At 46.0% G+C, this 16904-nt stretch overlaps 1 protein-coding gene across 1 annotated transcript; it reads right to left on the bottom strand.

Moving 5' to 3' along the window:
• Positions 1-462: 462 nt before the first annotated feature.
• Positions 463-13119, bottom strand: CCDC167 (coiled-coil domain containing 167). Its single transcript, XM_054279626.1, has 4 exons — positions 12988-13119; positions 5643-5737; positions 3190-3242; positions 463-1105 (listed from the first exon to the last, which is right to left on the bottom strand). The coding sequence occupies exons 1-4, from the start codon at positions 13117-13119 to the stop codon at positions 1002-1004; spliced, it is 384 nt and encodes a 127-aa protein (XP_054135601.1). The 3' UTR covers positions 463-1001.
• Between the last annotated feature and the right edge of the window lie 3785 nt (positions 13120-16904).

Genomic DNA, 16904 nt, shown 5'->3' with positions numbered 1-16904 from the left:
AGCATTGGAATGAGAGGGCATTACAGGGGACAGTCTCTGGAATTCCTGCAGCATGGGTAGGCTCCTGTTCCAGTCAAAGGAAGTACATTCCAGGCCACAACAGAGCAGTAACCCACTGTTGAGAGCTCACTGACCAGGGGCTTAAGTGCCTAACTTAGTCTAGGCTTACCATAGTGCACTATGTGCCAGTAAGGAAACAGGAGGATAAGAATAAAGCAGTGACTGAGAAACAGGACAGAACAGGGGAAAAAAATCCACCAAATAAACAAAACAGAAAATTAAAAGGTCAAATTATTTTATTTAAAGCTTTACAGAAGCACTTTCATCTCTGGGGGTTGATGGTAAATTGTCTTCTGCAAACACTGATTCTCAAAGGCACAAAATGGCTACCAAGCTCTGATGCACTGGAGAGGTAGGCAGATCATCTCACAGTCCAAGCACCCATATCTCAGTGTGGATACCTACATGCCATCTGCTTTTGTGGATGTAGGATTCCTTTGGTCCTGGAAGTCAGGGTGGAGGAGGAAGCATCTTTAGCTCAGCTCTGGGAATATATAGAATTGCAACACCTACAGATTACCCTTTGCATCAAGAGCTTGGTCCCTTCAGTTTATGACTGTGTCACAGGAGCCAGGGTGTGTATTCCACCTGGGCTGGGCAGAAAGCACCTGTCTGTAATCACAAAAGTCCTCTTCAAAAGGGAGAATGTATTGCCTTCCTGGATCAGGCTGCATGGTCCTGACTGTGTTTTGGCTAAGATGGCACCACCTTGAGCTCTGCTTGACCTGATTTCCAAGCACAAGTGTGCTGTGATTTCTGGTTTGTCTCCTGTCCTCCTCAATTTGCAGAGAAAAATCTTCCCTACAACAAGGCTTGGAGACAATAAACAAGAACAGTAATTTGAAATGCTGATCCTCACCCTTGGGGGAGGCACAATGGTGAGAGGAGGAAGAGCTCCTTGCAGGAGTCATTTGTTCAGTGGGGAGAATTCTTGAGTGCAATCACATTGTCCAGAAGGCGTAAATAAGAGCAATCAGCAATGCCATGGCCACAGCAAGGGCAGCATTCTTGCGATTTTCCTTACGAAGCACACTCAGTTCTTTCTCTGGGAAACAAACAAAAGACTTGTCTGTGAAGGTTCTTCGTGTTGCAGCTGCATCTCCTTCCAAAACTCTCTTAAGAAGCACAAAGCTACCTTGGCCACAGGCAAAAAATTTGGGAGCAGTATGGAAATCTGCCAACAGGGTATTGTGCTGAATGGGAAGTAACTACCCAAACTAGCAGGAGCCCTTTCATTTGCTCTCATCCTGACACTTGTGGTAGCTGTGCTTGGGAATACTTCAGTGCCAGACAAGTTCCTGTTGGGAAATGACATTGCTGTAGGCCTCTACTAAGGACAGACTGTCATTAGAATAACTGTGTGTTCCCTAGGAGAATGAAGGAGACAGGAGGGCAGAGAGCTATTTCTACTATCTTCTAGATGTAACAGCCTGGTAGCTTTTTCTAGTGCTAAAATTTAAATACAACTGTAGCCACCTTTGAATGCTGCAGAATCTGTGTCTCCTTACACCTCAGAAGGATTGTGGAAAAGGTCTAAACCTGGACACTCTTACTCTGTTTGGTATGAAGCTTTTAGTTTTTTAGAGACAGGTAAACCAGGGAGAAGGAAAGCAACCTTAGAACAACAGATGCAGAGAGAGGAACACAGTGGCTACTTCAAGTATGGAGTCTTGCCAATCTCCATTTCTGTTTGGTTCCCTTTACCAAAGATGAGAACCCCACTCTTACTAGTTCTCTTCCAGAAAACTTTGCTGGCTGGTACAGGCGAGCAGCGAGGCCTCCAGCCTTACAGACTGCAAGGCCAAACAGCACTAAGTGTGTGTCAGGCAAGGCTGGGTGTGCACTGTCCAGAGACAGACTGCTTCTGTTGCTGAGTTCATCTGCACAGACTGCACACCTTACTGTCTACAGTTTGCACAAGCAGCCTCCAGCAGTTCTCAAGTGGTGTTGGTAATCAAAAGAGACTTTTAGCTGTTCTTTCTGCCCCATCCTTCACCTAATACAAGCACTCTCATGCAGCCACAGAGCAACCTGCTTGAATGTGCAAGGCCACAAAGGAGTTGACAGGGTCACATAACCTCACACACAGCAGTGCCAGCTTAAACGGATGCATGGCCTCAGTGCATCAGCTGGAATAAGGAAAGATTTAGTCAGAGGCCATACAGTGATGTCACCATTAGGTGAGGCTGTTGCTGCTGTCTGAGCTGCTGTCACACTGCTCTGCTGATGCCCCCAGGGATGGCTGACTGCTGGCTGGTAAAAGGGTGGCAGCAATTTTCAGTCTTCTGCTGTCTCTAGTGGTAGGCCCTTAGGGAACAGCTTTCAGTCTGTTTAAAATAACTGTTACTCTTCTGGAAACAGTCCTCTAGCATGAGTTATAATTACAAATTTGCTGGCCATACCCCAGCTTTCAACCCTCTAGACCCAAAAGAATACTTGTGCCTCTTTTCCTTGTGTGAGCTCTGCTGCTTACACAGCTGCAGAGTACTGCCAAGCAGGTAACACACTGATCAATTCCTGAAGATGTACAAAGCAGCACCTCTAGTGGAATGGAAGTCCTGTCAAGTATGGTATCTCAGAGAGGCTTTCATTCTAAGTGTCTAAGCAGGACTTGCACCAAGGAAGGACCCTGGCTCTCTAGCAGTGCAGGCAGCACGTCAGTGTGAATCGCTATGCTCTTGTGCTGAGTGGCCTCATAAACTGATGCAGTAAGAACCCTCCCCAAGAAAGGTATGTTTTGCTACACTCCTGATAGCACTTACCTTCTTGCCTAGCAAGCCTCTACTAGGAAAAAAAAAAAAAAGGTTGGGGAGAGGGATGTTAAAAGCTACTCAAGCCAATCTGTTAGCTATGATTATCTAAAGACTGGTAATCTGGGGTGTGTGGAGGGGGACATTTTCTCCCCTTCATTAGCTGATGCTTATTTTTTTCCCTATGGAAGTACAGCTCAAGTAGGAGGATGCAGACTCCTATTTTAATATGCTGACTACATTTCCATTAGTTTAGCTCCCTTTGGTTGAAGCTAAATTCAAAGGCAGAAGTCAGAGGTGGCAGGAGCTTGAAGACAAAGCTAAGCTGCAGCACTGATCCCATCCTGCCCAGAGGGACCATTTTTAATGAAGCTCTTACCATAGTTGTCAGCTTTGGTCATTAGTAAGTTTCGCTCTCTCTCCAGTGACTTTCTGTAATGAGAAGAGGAGTTCATTACCTGCGAGGCAGAACACAGCCTATTTCTTTGCTTACATGATGGAAGAGAGACTGTCCCCACTGCGGGGGATATCTGCTCAGAGGACGAGCCCCTCACCCCTCCCTGCTGGAAGGGTGACAGTTTAGAAGTACCCAGTTGAGCAACAGAAGAGATGCAGCATTTTAGATTATTTTTTCCTTCCCCCAAATTGCTTCCTGTCTCTCCTTTCAGGACAGCAGTGTAGACAAACAGCTAGAAAGGGCTCTTGGGTCATTTCCCTGCTCCAGTTCCCCCTAGGTGAGGCAGGAAGTTCTGAAACAGCTATGGGATGGGGCAGGGTCCTTATATGCTCTCTGGAGGATCCTTCCCCCCCACCACATTGGGCTTAGTGCTTGAATAGCAATTCTTCTCACCATTTGAAGCTGGGATCCCTTTGTCAGAGGTATCCGATTTGCAGAAATTGGTGAACTCAAGGAAGCAAACTGAATCCAAGCCCAGTACTAATAGAGTTAAACAACTTGTCATTAGACTCAAGACTCATAATAACAGAAAAGACTAAGTTAGGCCAACCCAGCCCTTGTCTTAAATTGCACAAGATTAATTAATATGCAGATTAAAATATAAACCCAAAATGAAATTCCTGAAAGCAGCGGTGTTTCCATTACGGCAGTGAGGACACGGTCAGTCCTCTCAGACTCTGCACATAAATAAACATGCACTAACAAATTATCTCCTGGTTCAGAGAAGGCAGAAAGTGTAACAGAGTTTGTTGTTCCCCTTGGGGCACAGCAAGAACAACCTGTAGGAGGAAAGAGATCCAAATCTATGTGTACAGCTAGTTAAGTGTAAGGGAGGGCAAGAAAGCAAGCTACATCAGGAGCAGCAGGAGAGGAAAGGGCTCTAGAAGAAAACTGGGTGGAGGGCAGCTAGTAGGAAGTGAGAAGACAGATTTACCAACATGACTGAGCTGCTACTTAGAAATTTGCCTTGTGAAGAGAGTCAAGGGAAGAAGCTTTGAGAAAGAGACATGGAGAAACCATGACAACTGAACTTCAAAGTGGAAAAGCAGAGCTCCTCTTTGTGTGCTCTACACTGAATCGATAATTTTGATCACGGTACCTTCCCTCCAGGGTTTTTCAAAGGGTCTGGAATAGGACAATGGAAGTTCTATTTCCATACAAGCTGTAAAACTCATAGAAGGCCCCAAGAATCTTAATTCATAATTCTTTGCTCTAGGCCCTATATTTCAGTCAGAAACTACCATATATCACATCCTGTCAAGTTCCCGCAGCTGTATGTTTGGTTGTTGGCCACCTAAGCCCCAGATAAAGAATACAGACAGTAACAAGGAGAATTTAGGCCAGGAAAGGATTGTTGAGACGAGGAGCTACAGACAAGAAGAGATAGGACCCTGTCTAAATATTGATGGGGATATAGAACTCCAGTAAAGGAAGAAGGGGAAGTGCAAAGGAGAGTTTTAAGTTTAACAAAGAAGTTAAAGTAAGCCTGATAAATATCAGGGGATGGAGACATCACTATTGCTATGATCATTTCTAATGGGGTTCTACAGGACAGTAGTGTAGAGCGAACATGAGGATCATCAGGACCGCTCCCTGGGCTGATGACTGAGCTTCCCAGCCTTTTTTGCTTGGAGCAGAGCAGTAGGATGCTAGTGACTGAAAAAAATGTCCTCAAGCAGAGAGATTTGAGAATCAGTTGGGACATCTAATTCTCTTGCTTCACACTCAAGAGAAACAGCAGGTTCTGCCTATGTCTACTACAAAATCCAGGCCAAAATCCTTGCCTGACTCCCAGCTCTAGAAGCCAACAACTGCTGCCTCTATGGCAGCCACAGATTTCAGGGGAGTTGTCCCTCTTAGCATTCCCAAGAAAAGCCGGTGTGTTAATTCATCCCTACATCCGCACACATTAGCAACACAGGCATAGATATTTTCCCTCAGCTGCTTTTGCAGCTGGATCCCAGCCTGGTTTGGCCCTCAGTAGTAGTTGCTGCACATCTCCCTGACTGAACCCAGGTGGTTTCAGCAAGGCTTGAGCAGCAGTGTGCAGAAAACCTTTGCCAGATTCACAGAGCAGGTTCCTAACAGGCCAGGAGCCAGGCCTGCAAATGAACTGGCAAGTTTCAGGCACTACTTGTCTGCTTGTGGCACAGGTTGGAGTCAAGCTGTTAATAAGATACAGCTCTCTCTCTATATCACTGCACTTCTCACAGAGGCAAATTCCCCAAGAAAGCTCCAAGCTGTGGGAAGAGAGTTGTGTCATGGGAATGTCACACATTCCCACCCCTTCAAGAGCCCTTGCTTGGTGCTACAGCAGGATGACAGCTAAGCTGAAGTGCACACACTCAGCTGTGAAAGGAGCTGGTCAGCAATACCTTCCTTCGGGGCTGAGCTTCTCCCTGCGCAGCTTCAGGTCCACCTCTTCCATGCTCTGTCTGCAGCGTGCCAGCTTCTCCTCCAGTCCATCAATCTGAAAAACACCACTCCAGTCACCATCATTTCTTCTCCCAGCTTACAAGGACTCATCCCCATGCAGATGGTGGCAGTTCAGCTACTATTCCTCCCCAGATCAAGGGAAGAATCCCAGATCTGTGTAGAGATCACAGCACAGAGAACTCATCATCTCCCAGCTCAGCCTGTATTCTAGCCCAGACAACTGTCACATCTTCACCCCAGACACAGCCAAGCCAGCCCTGACACTGCCTATTGTGTGGCTGGCCAGCACCCTTTTGCTAGATCTGTTCCAGCCTGCTCTAGTTTCTTTGCACGTGGGTCTACAAGGAAAGGTGTGATCTTAGGTATCTTTATGCAATTAGAGGATAAAAGGAGAGACACTGGCCTAAACCAAAGCCTGAGGGACAGGGTCTTATGTTAGCACTGTGAATGGATGCAGAAATCTACAAAGCACCCCCAGCTGTCTGGTTGGGTGAAGAGGGAACAAAGGGATACTTCCAGTCTCTTTTACCCAACTAAATCTACAACAGCAACAGGAGTCTGCACAGTATGGTCAAGAGAGCATTTGCCACTGCCTCTTCAACTTGTACCAAGTGTTGGCAGCAACAAGTTTCTGTGCAGAAAAACACTGGTTATCTCCTTGTGTCTCTTCATCAAGTATCCCGACAGCCACCCCTGTGTCATCCTGTGGAGGGCAGTAACCACAGCTAGGCACAGGAGGGTTCATTTCCTTGTGTGCAAACAGACTGTCCAGGAGGGGATCCTACCATGGACAACAGTTCTGGGAATCACTCCTCTCTTCTGCCTGGCAACCACAGCATAGACATCTCAAGGAAAACTTTGTCTTTCAAGCTTGCTTCCAGAAGGGAAACAGCAGGCCAATCAGACATGAACACAACAACCTAGCCTGAAAGAAAACGGCCTCAGTGCACTAAGGTGGCAGGACCTCTCCTTTGAGCTACAAAGTGCAACACTGCTGCTGTGCCTGGTTCTCCAGGGAAGGCCAAGGCTGGCAGCACGGCCTCCCTGTGGTGGGAGCTTTCACACACCAGACACTAAGAGGCAGCACAGTGCCAGGTAAAGGTGGAATGAGCTGCCTGGACATCAGCCTCAGAAGCAGCCCAGAGCACACACATACTCATAAACAGTAATAAGGGAAACAAAATCAAAGGTAGTGATCCCTAATTATTGCTGCTTTGGGATCAGCTCTGTTCTGATCAGCTCCTGTTAATGAGCTCATTAACAATCTCACACCTTCTGCTCAGGAAAAGCAGGCAAGCATTATAACTAAGCAGGACTGGAGAGAAGAGGCTTGACATAAAGCAGACCATGAAAAGAAGTTTAACCAGTCAGTTAAATAGTCTTGAAGAGGCACAGCAGAGCTGGGGAGAGGGACATATAAGAAGGCTCAAATAAATCTCTGATTTATCAGATAGCAATCTCAAAGTCCTGGGCTATTAGGCAACTCTGCCAGTGCTCAAGATGCCAAACTCCCCAGAGGCACATGCACAGCTTCCTGAGCCCAAGGGGAGCACCAAGGCATGTCACTGATCCCAAAGCTCAGGGAAGAGCACTTCTGTTGCTGGCAATGCTTGGTTTTGCCTGGATGAGGATAATTGTCCTCCTCCATTTCCAGCTGTGCCACTCAAGGATGTTAACTGTAGCTGCTCATCGCCATGTCATGCGCTATAGCTCAGCATGATGCATTGCCCCAGACTGCTTCAGGGCCAAGAAGGGGCTTCACCCAGGCCAGCTCTGACCACACTTATCAGCAAGTTACTTTAAGTACCAGTGTGGTACAGCAGAGGCGGGGTGTTGGTCAAGTGAAATTTAAGGATTACCATCTCCCTCGCCAGTTCCTACCATTTGCAAACGGCAGTTTCTGCTCCCTTAGCTGTTGGAAACCCTTACGTGCACACACAGGAAAAGATGCTTCAGCATGTGTTACCTGGCTCCTCCTTAGCCTGTTAAATTATTACAGTGCACCGTGGCTTCTCTGGAAATATATTTTAAAAAAATGCTAAATAATACATTAAAGAATTAATGAGAGCTTTACTCAGTCAGCTGCCAACCCCACCACTAAATTATCCATGCTATTGCACTCCAATCCTCTCCTCCATGCCTGCTCCTCCTAGCTGGCAGTTGCTCTCACTAGTACATTCTCTGCCCATACTTCCCTCATTTCATGAGACTTAACAAGAGTATATTCTGCCCAACTTTGTCAGTGCTTTCACTTTCTGCTGACTAAAAATCTCCAGATTCCACATAATACTTTAAAGTTTCAACTGGTTTTACTGCTCTTAAATCAAACCCCAAGTTTGGGTCCCCTGCTGGAGAGCAATAATTTGCTAATAAACCACATGCCCCAGAACTGCACCATCAGCTGTGCTGAGCTGGGGGCACAAGGGATAAAAAATAACCAGAAAAAAAAGAAAAAAGCAAGCAAGGAAGATTGCTGAATGAACAAAATACTTTTCTTTCAGAATCTCACTACTTCTTTTCTTCTGGCTAGCCTGGCTTATTAGGGGTTATAAGGAAGGACAAGAGTGGGGATTTACAGATGTTATCCATTCACTGTGCCTCAGTTTCCCCACTTATAAATTAAGACAATAAATTCTGCCTCCTGAAGGCAGCTCATTTGAATAAGAAGCTTCAGACACCAACCCAAACTGTGGGCAGAGCACTATCTTGATATGTCAATGCCATTGCCTTGCTTGGCATTTAGGAGCTGCTCCTGCAAGCCAGGAGTCCCTCAACAACTCAGCCATCCAAGTAACTCTTCACTGCAGAACAAAAGAAATACAGAAAAGAAACTAAGCACAAGGAAAAAAATTAGAGTAATATCTGGGAACTACTGCTTACTCTCTGGGCTGCTAAGGAAACTCCTAGGGGGGGCTGTAGTCTGTAAAACTGTAGCACAAGAAAATCTGTAGGGCTTTGCCCTAATTCCCTGCTACAGCTAGCCCTCCAGGAGAGCAATCCTAGAAGCAGATGCTCACCTGAGCTTGCTGTGGATGGAAAGCTTTCCCTCCTACTAAATAATATGTGAGGTTAGTTGGGGTACATACCTGGGCACAATGGAAGCCCAGAGGAAAACAAGGAGCCGAGCTCGCTTAGCTGAACCACCCTTGCACTTCACACTTGCATTATTTCTTTAGTGGCAATCTCAGCACAGTGCCTCCTAAGTTGCAAAGATGAACCTCTCCTCCTTTTAGCTCTCCTTTCCTTGAAGGGGATCTTCTGGGACACAGCTGAAATGCAGCAAGCAGAAAGCTCACATGACAGCTCCTCAGGTTCACACAGATGGTAACAGGGACACAGGACTTCATTCACAGCAACATCTTTAAGTAGTTTCAGTTAAAAAGGGGGAAGGAAACATGTGCTTCACATCCAGGCAGCAGATGTGGGCACACAGAGCTGCCCTTCTGAAGCTCCAGAAAGTCAAGTCCCAGCAGCTTTGGATCCACGCAGGGATCTAAGACCAGATGCCTCCTTTGCTCCACAGGTATGACAAGACATTCAGCTACTTTTGCTGAATTCTGGCAACACCTGCTCATGATCTGGAAACCTTTTTAAACTAGAGAGACCTGGAATGGATTTCAATCCAAACTGACTTACATGCTTATTACAAATTCCATTTGTTGGGACCATCTTGGGCAGAGAGCCCAAAATGGCTCACATAAAGGCAGAGAGAAAGAGAGAAATGAAAAAGAAGCAGGTTTGCTTATAGAATTGAGCTGGATCCCATTTAATACATTTTGTAGCGAATTAATGAAGGCTTTCTTTCCAGCAGAAAGGCTAAAAGCGCTTTTCAAGAACTGGCATCCACCCTCTGCTTTCATGAATTCCCTAATTAAGATACTGGCAAGGAGCCATATCACACATACGTCGACATCCAACAGCATTAGGTAATGAGGTTTTCATCTTCTGACCCTCATAAAACACATCAAAGCCAACTGAAGAGGTGGGGGCAAAGAAAAAACCCCTTCCCTGAGCAGTCTTTACATGCCTTGTCACCTGCCAGCACACTTGAGCTGTTCTTTCACAGAAGAATTAATGGTTCCTGCATCCACAAATTTGGCTGGATTATTAAAATCAGTCCAGCAGAGACAAATTTTGTTTAAATTCAAGTGCTAACTTGCTGTTCATGGACACACTTCCATTTTCTCCATGCTCTTGGAATCATTTTGCACGCTGGAAAATCATTTCACAGACATGCCGCCCACAGCATGCTTGGAAATATTTACCAGACAAGCTATTCACAGCAGAGGACGATCCACCAGCAAAGATGGCTCCTACAGAACAACCCTGTGTGCTGCTAAAGGAGGAAAGGCTGGATCCTACCTCCACCTCCTCCTTCAGCTTTGCAGGCACCACCTCGTTAGTCAGCCCATCCTGCCTCAGCGCAGAGCAGCGGCTTTGCAGGACTGCACACAGGCATGACCACAGAGCAGTGAGCCACATTTTCAAAACTTCTGCCTGAACAGCTTCACTGAGCACAAACTGTGTCGGCTTTCCCCTATTCTTTATGTTCCTCCACAGACACTGATCAGCCATTGCCCTGTCAGAAGCAGCAACACATGTAACAATACTTTACAAAAGCACACACGTGACATTTTGCTGCCCAGGCACTGCCTTTAATTTAATGCACTTTTCTGCTTCTCTGATATTTTTTTTTCAGTTGTTGCCTGAACCGCAATTATATTTTTAGTGGTTACAATATTCTTTGGCGAGAAGTTTCACAGCAGGTTATGGGAAGAACCAACCCCTCCTGTTTGTTCTGAGCTTGTCAGCTGCTGGTTTCATTTGATAGCCCTAACTTTGTATTGACAATGTATGTTCATTCTTTGTTTAAAGCTACAAATAGCATGCAGAGGCTATAGGCCTATATTGGGTCCCTTGCAGTCATATTTTCCAGCTTAAAAGGACCTGAAATGCTTGGTAGTTTCTTGCATAAAGCTCTCCACACCTTTGGTCATCCTTGTCACTCTCTTGAGTTAATTTCATTTTCACTGTTTTGGTACAAAATGGACCAGTCTTGCCAGTTTCATTTTCCTGATGAATTTCCTTAAGCAAGTCCTATGCAGCTCAGCATTGTCAAGAGGGCTGCCTGTCAAAAGACTAGAGCTATATGAAAGAAGTGGCACGAATTTAAACCAACATAACATTATGGAGAGCCATTTATATCCATTTAAAACAGATCATATCAATTACGCCTGCAATTTGTAAGTGCAAGGTAATCTGATAAGTGTCCATATAGAAAATTGCATTCATTTAGCATCATGACTTCAGTTAAACAAGCATGACTCTGCCTAGATGAGGCCTTTCAAAGCTAGTCATGCATCACACCACATTAAGACTCGTTTGAAAAGTTTTCTTTACAATCATAACAGCTCAGAAGGTAATACTGAACAGAGTAATTTTAACTTATGAATCAAGTATCTTGGTAGTCATGCAAACTAAAACACAGCCCTCTCTTCCTCTGGCTTAAAGGCATTTTTTTCCTTCCTCCCTAACCTCTCTTCAGTAGTGTTCTCATCACTGCAAGTGGAAAGAATTTTATCTGGTAGTAGTGTCTTTGCACTGTCCTCCTTCCAGACAGGAGTTTTTTACCTGTAACGCACAAAAAGGAGTAGTTCTACAATCCCTTCAAAACTAGTATTTCCATCCTGAAAACTTCTAAAAACTACCCCAAAACTTAATCTAAAGCTACTACAAGTCCTCAAACACTTTGCAGGAATTTTCTGTGGCAGCTCAAATTAGTCCCTTTTCATTCTGTGAACAGCAGGTCCCTAAGAGGCTGAGCCATTTTGCCACCCCTCTCCCCTCTTTTTGTAAGGTAGACCCTAGACCCTAACATCTTAACACTTCTTGTCTACCAATTCTCAATCCACAACCACAAAAAAAAAAAAAAAAAAAAATTGTCTGGTAGGCTCACCAAAGGAAGCCTGGACAGTCAGCAAAGCCCTCTGGACTCCCTTTGGTGGTTATATTTGGGTTGGAGTGCCCAGAACTGTGTTTCTCTAATGCAATCCTAACCAATGAAACACACCAGATAATCATAAACCAAACTCCCATTCCACACAGCAGGATGAGAGGGGGTCTCATCAATACATATAAATATCTTAAAGGTGGGTGTGAAGAGGTTAGTGCCAAACTCTTTTCAGTGTCACCCAGTGAAGCAATGATGAGGAGCAATGCCTGCAAACTAAAACACAAATTCCAGCTCAATAGGAGGAAAAAACCTTTTTACACAGAAACAGACCACTGGAACAGGCTGCTCCAGCAGGCTGTGGGGTTTCCCTCTCTGGAGACATTCAAAATGTACCTAGTCACATTCCTGTGTGATATGCTCTAGGCGACCCTGCCCTGGCACGGGGGTTGGATGAGATGATATCCAGAGGTCCTTTCCAGCCCTAAGGAGTCTGTGACACTCACCTTAATGTTACTAGCTGGTGACATATGGCATGCCCTGCCATTTCCCTGGCCTTTTCATTGGTTACATTGGTCTGTTGTGCATGTGCTCACCTGAAAACACTTCAGGGCAGAGAGGTGACCAGTGAGACTCACTGAATGAGTTGTGCCCCATTGCAGCCATTTGTGAGGAACATTCAGGATTTACTGTCCCCACAGACCTGAACTCAAACAGACTTGAGTCCAGACAGCACTGTTCAGTGCAGGAGCCAGAAAGGCATGTGCTTCAGGGAGATCCTAACTAACACAACTCAGGTTGTTTGCAGAAAGACAAAGCTTCAGCAGAGCTTACCAGCAGCCCTCCTGCCACCCAGGACATCACAGTACAGAAGGGGTAAGATTTGAAGGGACCACAGTGCTCCATCTGCTCCAACCTCCCTGCTCAAGAAGAGCCATCCTCAAGCACATGGCACAGGTGCAATCTCCAGTGAGGGAGACACAGACAAAACACTCAAGCACAATGAAAAGGCAGCCTTAGAAGGAGGACATAGTCTTGAAACCCAGCCTTTCCCCTTTCTCCTCGCTGTGATTACAGCCCCTCACATGCCGGTTTATCACTGGGCTCCCTCAAGTAGCAGCAGCACACAGCTGACTTCCAGCGCCGCACGCACACAACGGGCTGGTGGTCACGGCCCGCCGCAGCACCCCCACGGGCACGCACACACCCACGGCCCCTCACGGCACTGGCTCAAGGGCTCGGCAGGAGCAAGGACACCGCACGCCATCGCTTAAAGCGGGAGTAAGGCTGTGGCTCCAAGCCCCCCGCCAGCCCGGCCGCCGCACGCCCCTCACCTCCCGGGCCACGCTGGGCCCCGCTCGCCGCCTGCCCATGGTCCGGCCCCGCCCACCGCGCATGCGCAGGGGCGCCCCGTGCGCCACCGCCCTGGAGCGGGGCCGCGCTGGGCTGGGCTGGGCGGGTGCCATGTTGGGAAGGGCAGTGCTGTCTGCCCGCGCCCTTGGAGCCGCTACCCTGGGACCGGGTCTGGCCCTGCGGGCCCGCTCGGGTGGCTCCGACACAGCCGAGGGCGAGCGGCAGCCAGGGCACTGCCTCCCGCGTTGTGCCGCTGCTGGCCCATCCTGCTCTGTCCTCTCTAGTGGTAGCAGGTGAGGGGTGGCTGCGGGAGGACCTGCAGGCTGGGAAGCTGAGGTGGGACTTCTTGGTCATGGCTGGTCCTGCCTCTCCGCCCCTCAGGAACCCCGGCTCCCTCGGGTGCTGTCTGGGCAGACCTGAAGTGATCGCTTGGTTTTCCCGCAGGTGGAGCCAGCGCATTCCTGGCCGCTCCAGACCAGGGCCTGTAGTGCCGGGGGTCACTCAGGAAAAAGGCAGCCTCGGAAACCCAGGCAAACCCAGAACGGCTGCTTTGTGGTGTGTTGGGATAAATGAGAAATTTTTGGGGCATCAGGAGGGATTTCTTCACTGAAAGGGTTGCCAAACGTTGGAACAGGCTGCCCAGGGAGGTGGTGAAGTCACCATCCCTGGAGATGTTAGGGAAAAAACGATGTGGAGCACAGTGTCGTGGTCTAGTTGACAAGGTGGTATTTCATTACAGGTTGGACTCAGAGGTCTTTTCCAACCTAATTGATTCTGTGATTGTCTTATTCAGATTGTCCTTGTGGCTTCCTACTCAAACGCTAGCGTTGTGCTAAAGCAGCTGAGGAAAAACTGGCTGTGTGATCTACCTGGAAATAGCACTTTGTGCATGCCAGCCAGTTCAGTGCAAGATACTAATCATGATGTTACATATGCATGACAACACTTATTCTCACCAAGAAAGCTTTTTATGAAACACTGTAATCTTGTATTAAAAAAAAAAGCCAACACCCCTGAAGTGCATCTGTCTTCAGGGTAGGACATGGCTGCTACATGACAGAGAGCAGCAGTGCTATTTGCTGGCAAAAACGAAGGCTGGGCAGCAGCAGCATTTATTAGACATACAGACTGAATTTTCATTTTGACTAAATACCCTCTGCTGACTGAAATTTTGCTAGAACGGCAGGAGTGCAGATGTGTGCCACACAAGCAGTGATGATACTGATACCTAATTAGTGTGTTTCATTTTTCTTTCAAACACCCCTCCCCCCTTTCTTAATTTTTACTGTGGGAGGTAGCATGTGTTGGTAACAGCATCACTCTCATTTTATGTCTGGAGAAAAATGAGGGACAGCTGGACTCTCTTCTGCTTCCCAATGTGGTACTTGACTCTATGCAACAGAGTCTGTACTTCTGAACCCAAAGGAGCCAGAACTCCCATCTCCAAGCTGAGACACTGTGAGATAACTGCTTTCCAATTCAGAAGGCAGTAAAGAAGCTGAGTAGGACCCAGCCAGCAGCCCTGGGGAAGCACAGCATCAGGGGGAGGGAGAAAATGAAAAAGTGGGAGATTGTTATTTTTTCCCATCTTAGACAGAAGACTTGATTAGTGAGTGTAAATACAATCTAAAAATGCATAGAGGTTTGAAGAAACCCATCTGTTATGGTTTACAATGGGCTGAAATAGCCATTAGTTCAACAGAAAGCATTTTCTCCTTCACAAAGGTGAGTATTGATTCAGGGGAGGACTGTCAATTCTCACATACACCTCTCCACAGGGAGACAAACATGCAGCATTTTGTGGGCAGATGACTGTGACCTTTGTTGTCACATCTTTTGGGAAGACAGAAAAGGGGAACTGGTTCCTCCCTCACAAGCAAACCCCCATTCCCACCATTGCAAGCAGCAGTTTTCAATTCATGCATTACTCCTCCTGGCACCCCTAAATCCATCAAGCTCATAACCTCATTATGCCTGTTACCTGGTTTTGAGTCACCTGGTTCTGCCCTCAGCTGGCACCTTTTCTTCATCCATCCCTGTTATGTCTTCATTTCCTATGTAATGTCATTCATGTCATCTACATGCTAATGCAAGAAAGAAAAACTTCCTTTTCCTCTGCAAATTTATGGTATGTTTCTTCTTGAAACATGAAGGACAGATCTGGGGGTTTTTCACATGCATTGACATCAGCTTCCATGATTTAGAATATTCACAGACAAGAGTACGAGTTTGAACTTCTCCATATCAAGCAGCTGCTACTGTCAACATGCATATCTAAGCTGGAAATCAAAAGTTTTTAGCTTTGAGAGCATATTATGGAACACACCTCCTGCAAGAAAGGTGGGAGGAAAAGAATTAAATGGTTTTTAGTAGGCTCTGGAATGGGATGGTCTAACAGAAAGCCTATGAGAGAAAGGTGCAGGATGTGATGACATACAGGTGGGCATCAAACAACATATCCAGTAATGAGACTGGATATGGTCCTGGTGAGACCCTGTTCAGTGTCCCTGATTATGCTGTCCCTACTGCATCCTTGCAGCCAAAATGAGCGACAAGGTGGTGGTAGAAACTGAAAATACACAAGTGTCAGCCTTAAAGGAACATTCATTCAGGAGACACTGCACTATGTGTCCAGAGGCAGGATCAGATACACTGATGCCACTCAAGCAGGTGTTTTCCTTACCCGTGCATAACACAGCAGGAATGCTGGCACCTCCTCAGCACCTGTTACACTGCTCATTGACTGGCAGCAGGGAAGGTTTGTCTCCTCTCTGTAACCTAATTGAGTTTGTTGCATCTTGACCTATTCTCAGCACACATGGGGAGCAATTGATCAGCATCTTCTAACAACCTTATGTATTTGAGGTTCATTATCATATGCCCTCTTCAGTTTTCTTCCTGTTAGTCCTCTTCTTTCAATCCTGTGCATTTTGCACCTCCTATACTGTTTGTTACCATTCTCCCATCCAAACCTAGACTAATCCTATCTAACTTGGGTGTATTGAGAAAGCAAAAAATTATCCCCTTTGTCTTATAGGCAGTGTGCCCTACTGATGCAGAAGGAAATTTGTCTTTTAATTCAATACTTTCACAATGGCAATTCATATTTGGTTCACAGCCCTGTAACTTCTCACTGTTTTCTCAGTGCTGAAGTCTAGGTAGGTGTTACCCTATACCCTATTACCCAATTTCTTTATTGGTGCATTTAATTTCTTCCCCTTCTCAGTTCAATATTTTGCACCAGTTTTATGAAATTTTAGCTGGCTGAATGTGAGCTATTTCTCCATTTTGCTAAAATATTTTTCCCCTATTGTGCCTTCTTGCATGATCTTCCAGAAGCCAACTATGCATTTTATAAATATACTTTATGTGATTATCCAAGTCACTGGAGAAACCAGTTGATAGATCTGTTTCTTGTAAGTCCTCCTGATCTGATGACAAACTACTGATAACTAGTTTCAGAGTGCATACTATGACAAATATGGTTTCAAAAAGCCTTACTACACATCAGGATAGTCTGCATTGCTGGGCTTGCTCTCTCTACTATTTCAGTTACTGTGACAAAGAAAGCTAAGCAGTTTGCATTATTTGTTCTTGGTTTTTCTCTGCTGGCTTTTTTGAATTACCTGATTATCTTTAAGTGATAACAAATTGATTATTTAATATTTTTTTCCACATTTATTGAGGAGATGGGAAAGTAATGGCTGAGGAATCAAAGTTTTCAGGAAGGTTTAGGAGCACTTGCTGATTTTTATCGGGGCAGTGCTGACTTTGTGGGTAATTTAATAGAACAGACATTAAGTCTTCACTACTAATTAAGTCTTTACTAGTAAATTAAGCAACATCAGGAAACGTTCCTAGAATACAAACTCAATCATCAGATTTAAGTGTCAGCATA

The sequence above is a fragment of the Melozone crissalis genome, unplaced genomic scaffold (assembly GCF_028551555.1).
Source record: "Melozone crissalis strain CALT ecotype California unplaced genomic scaffold, PUWL_Pcris_2 ptg000027l_1, whole genome shotgun sequence".
Lineage (NCBI taxonomy): Eukaryota > Metazoa > Chordata > Aves > Passeriformes > Passerellidae > Melozone > Melozone crissalis.
The sequence above is the reverse complement of the archived record's forward strand: the minus strand, read 5'-3'. Positions and strand labels throughout refer to the sequence as shown.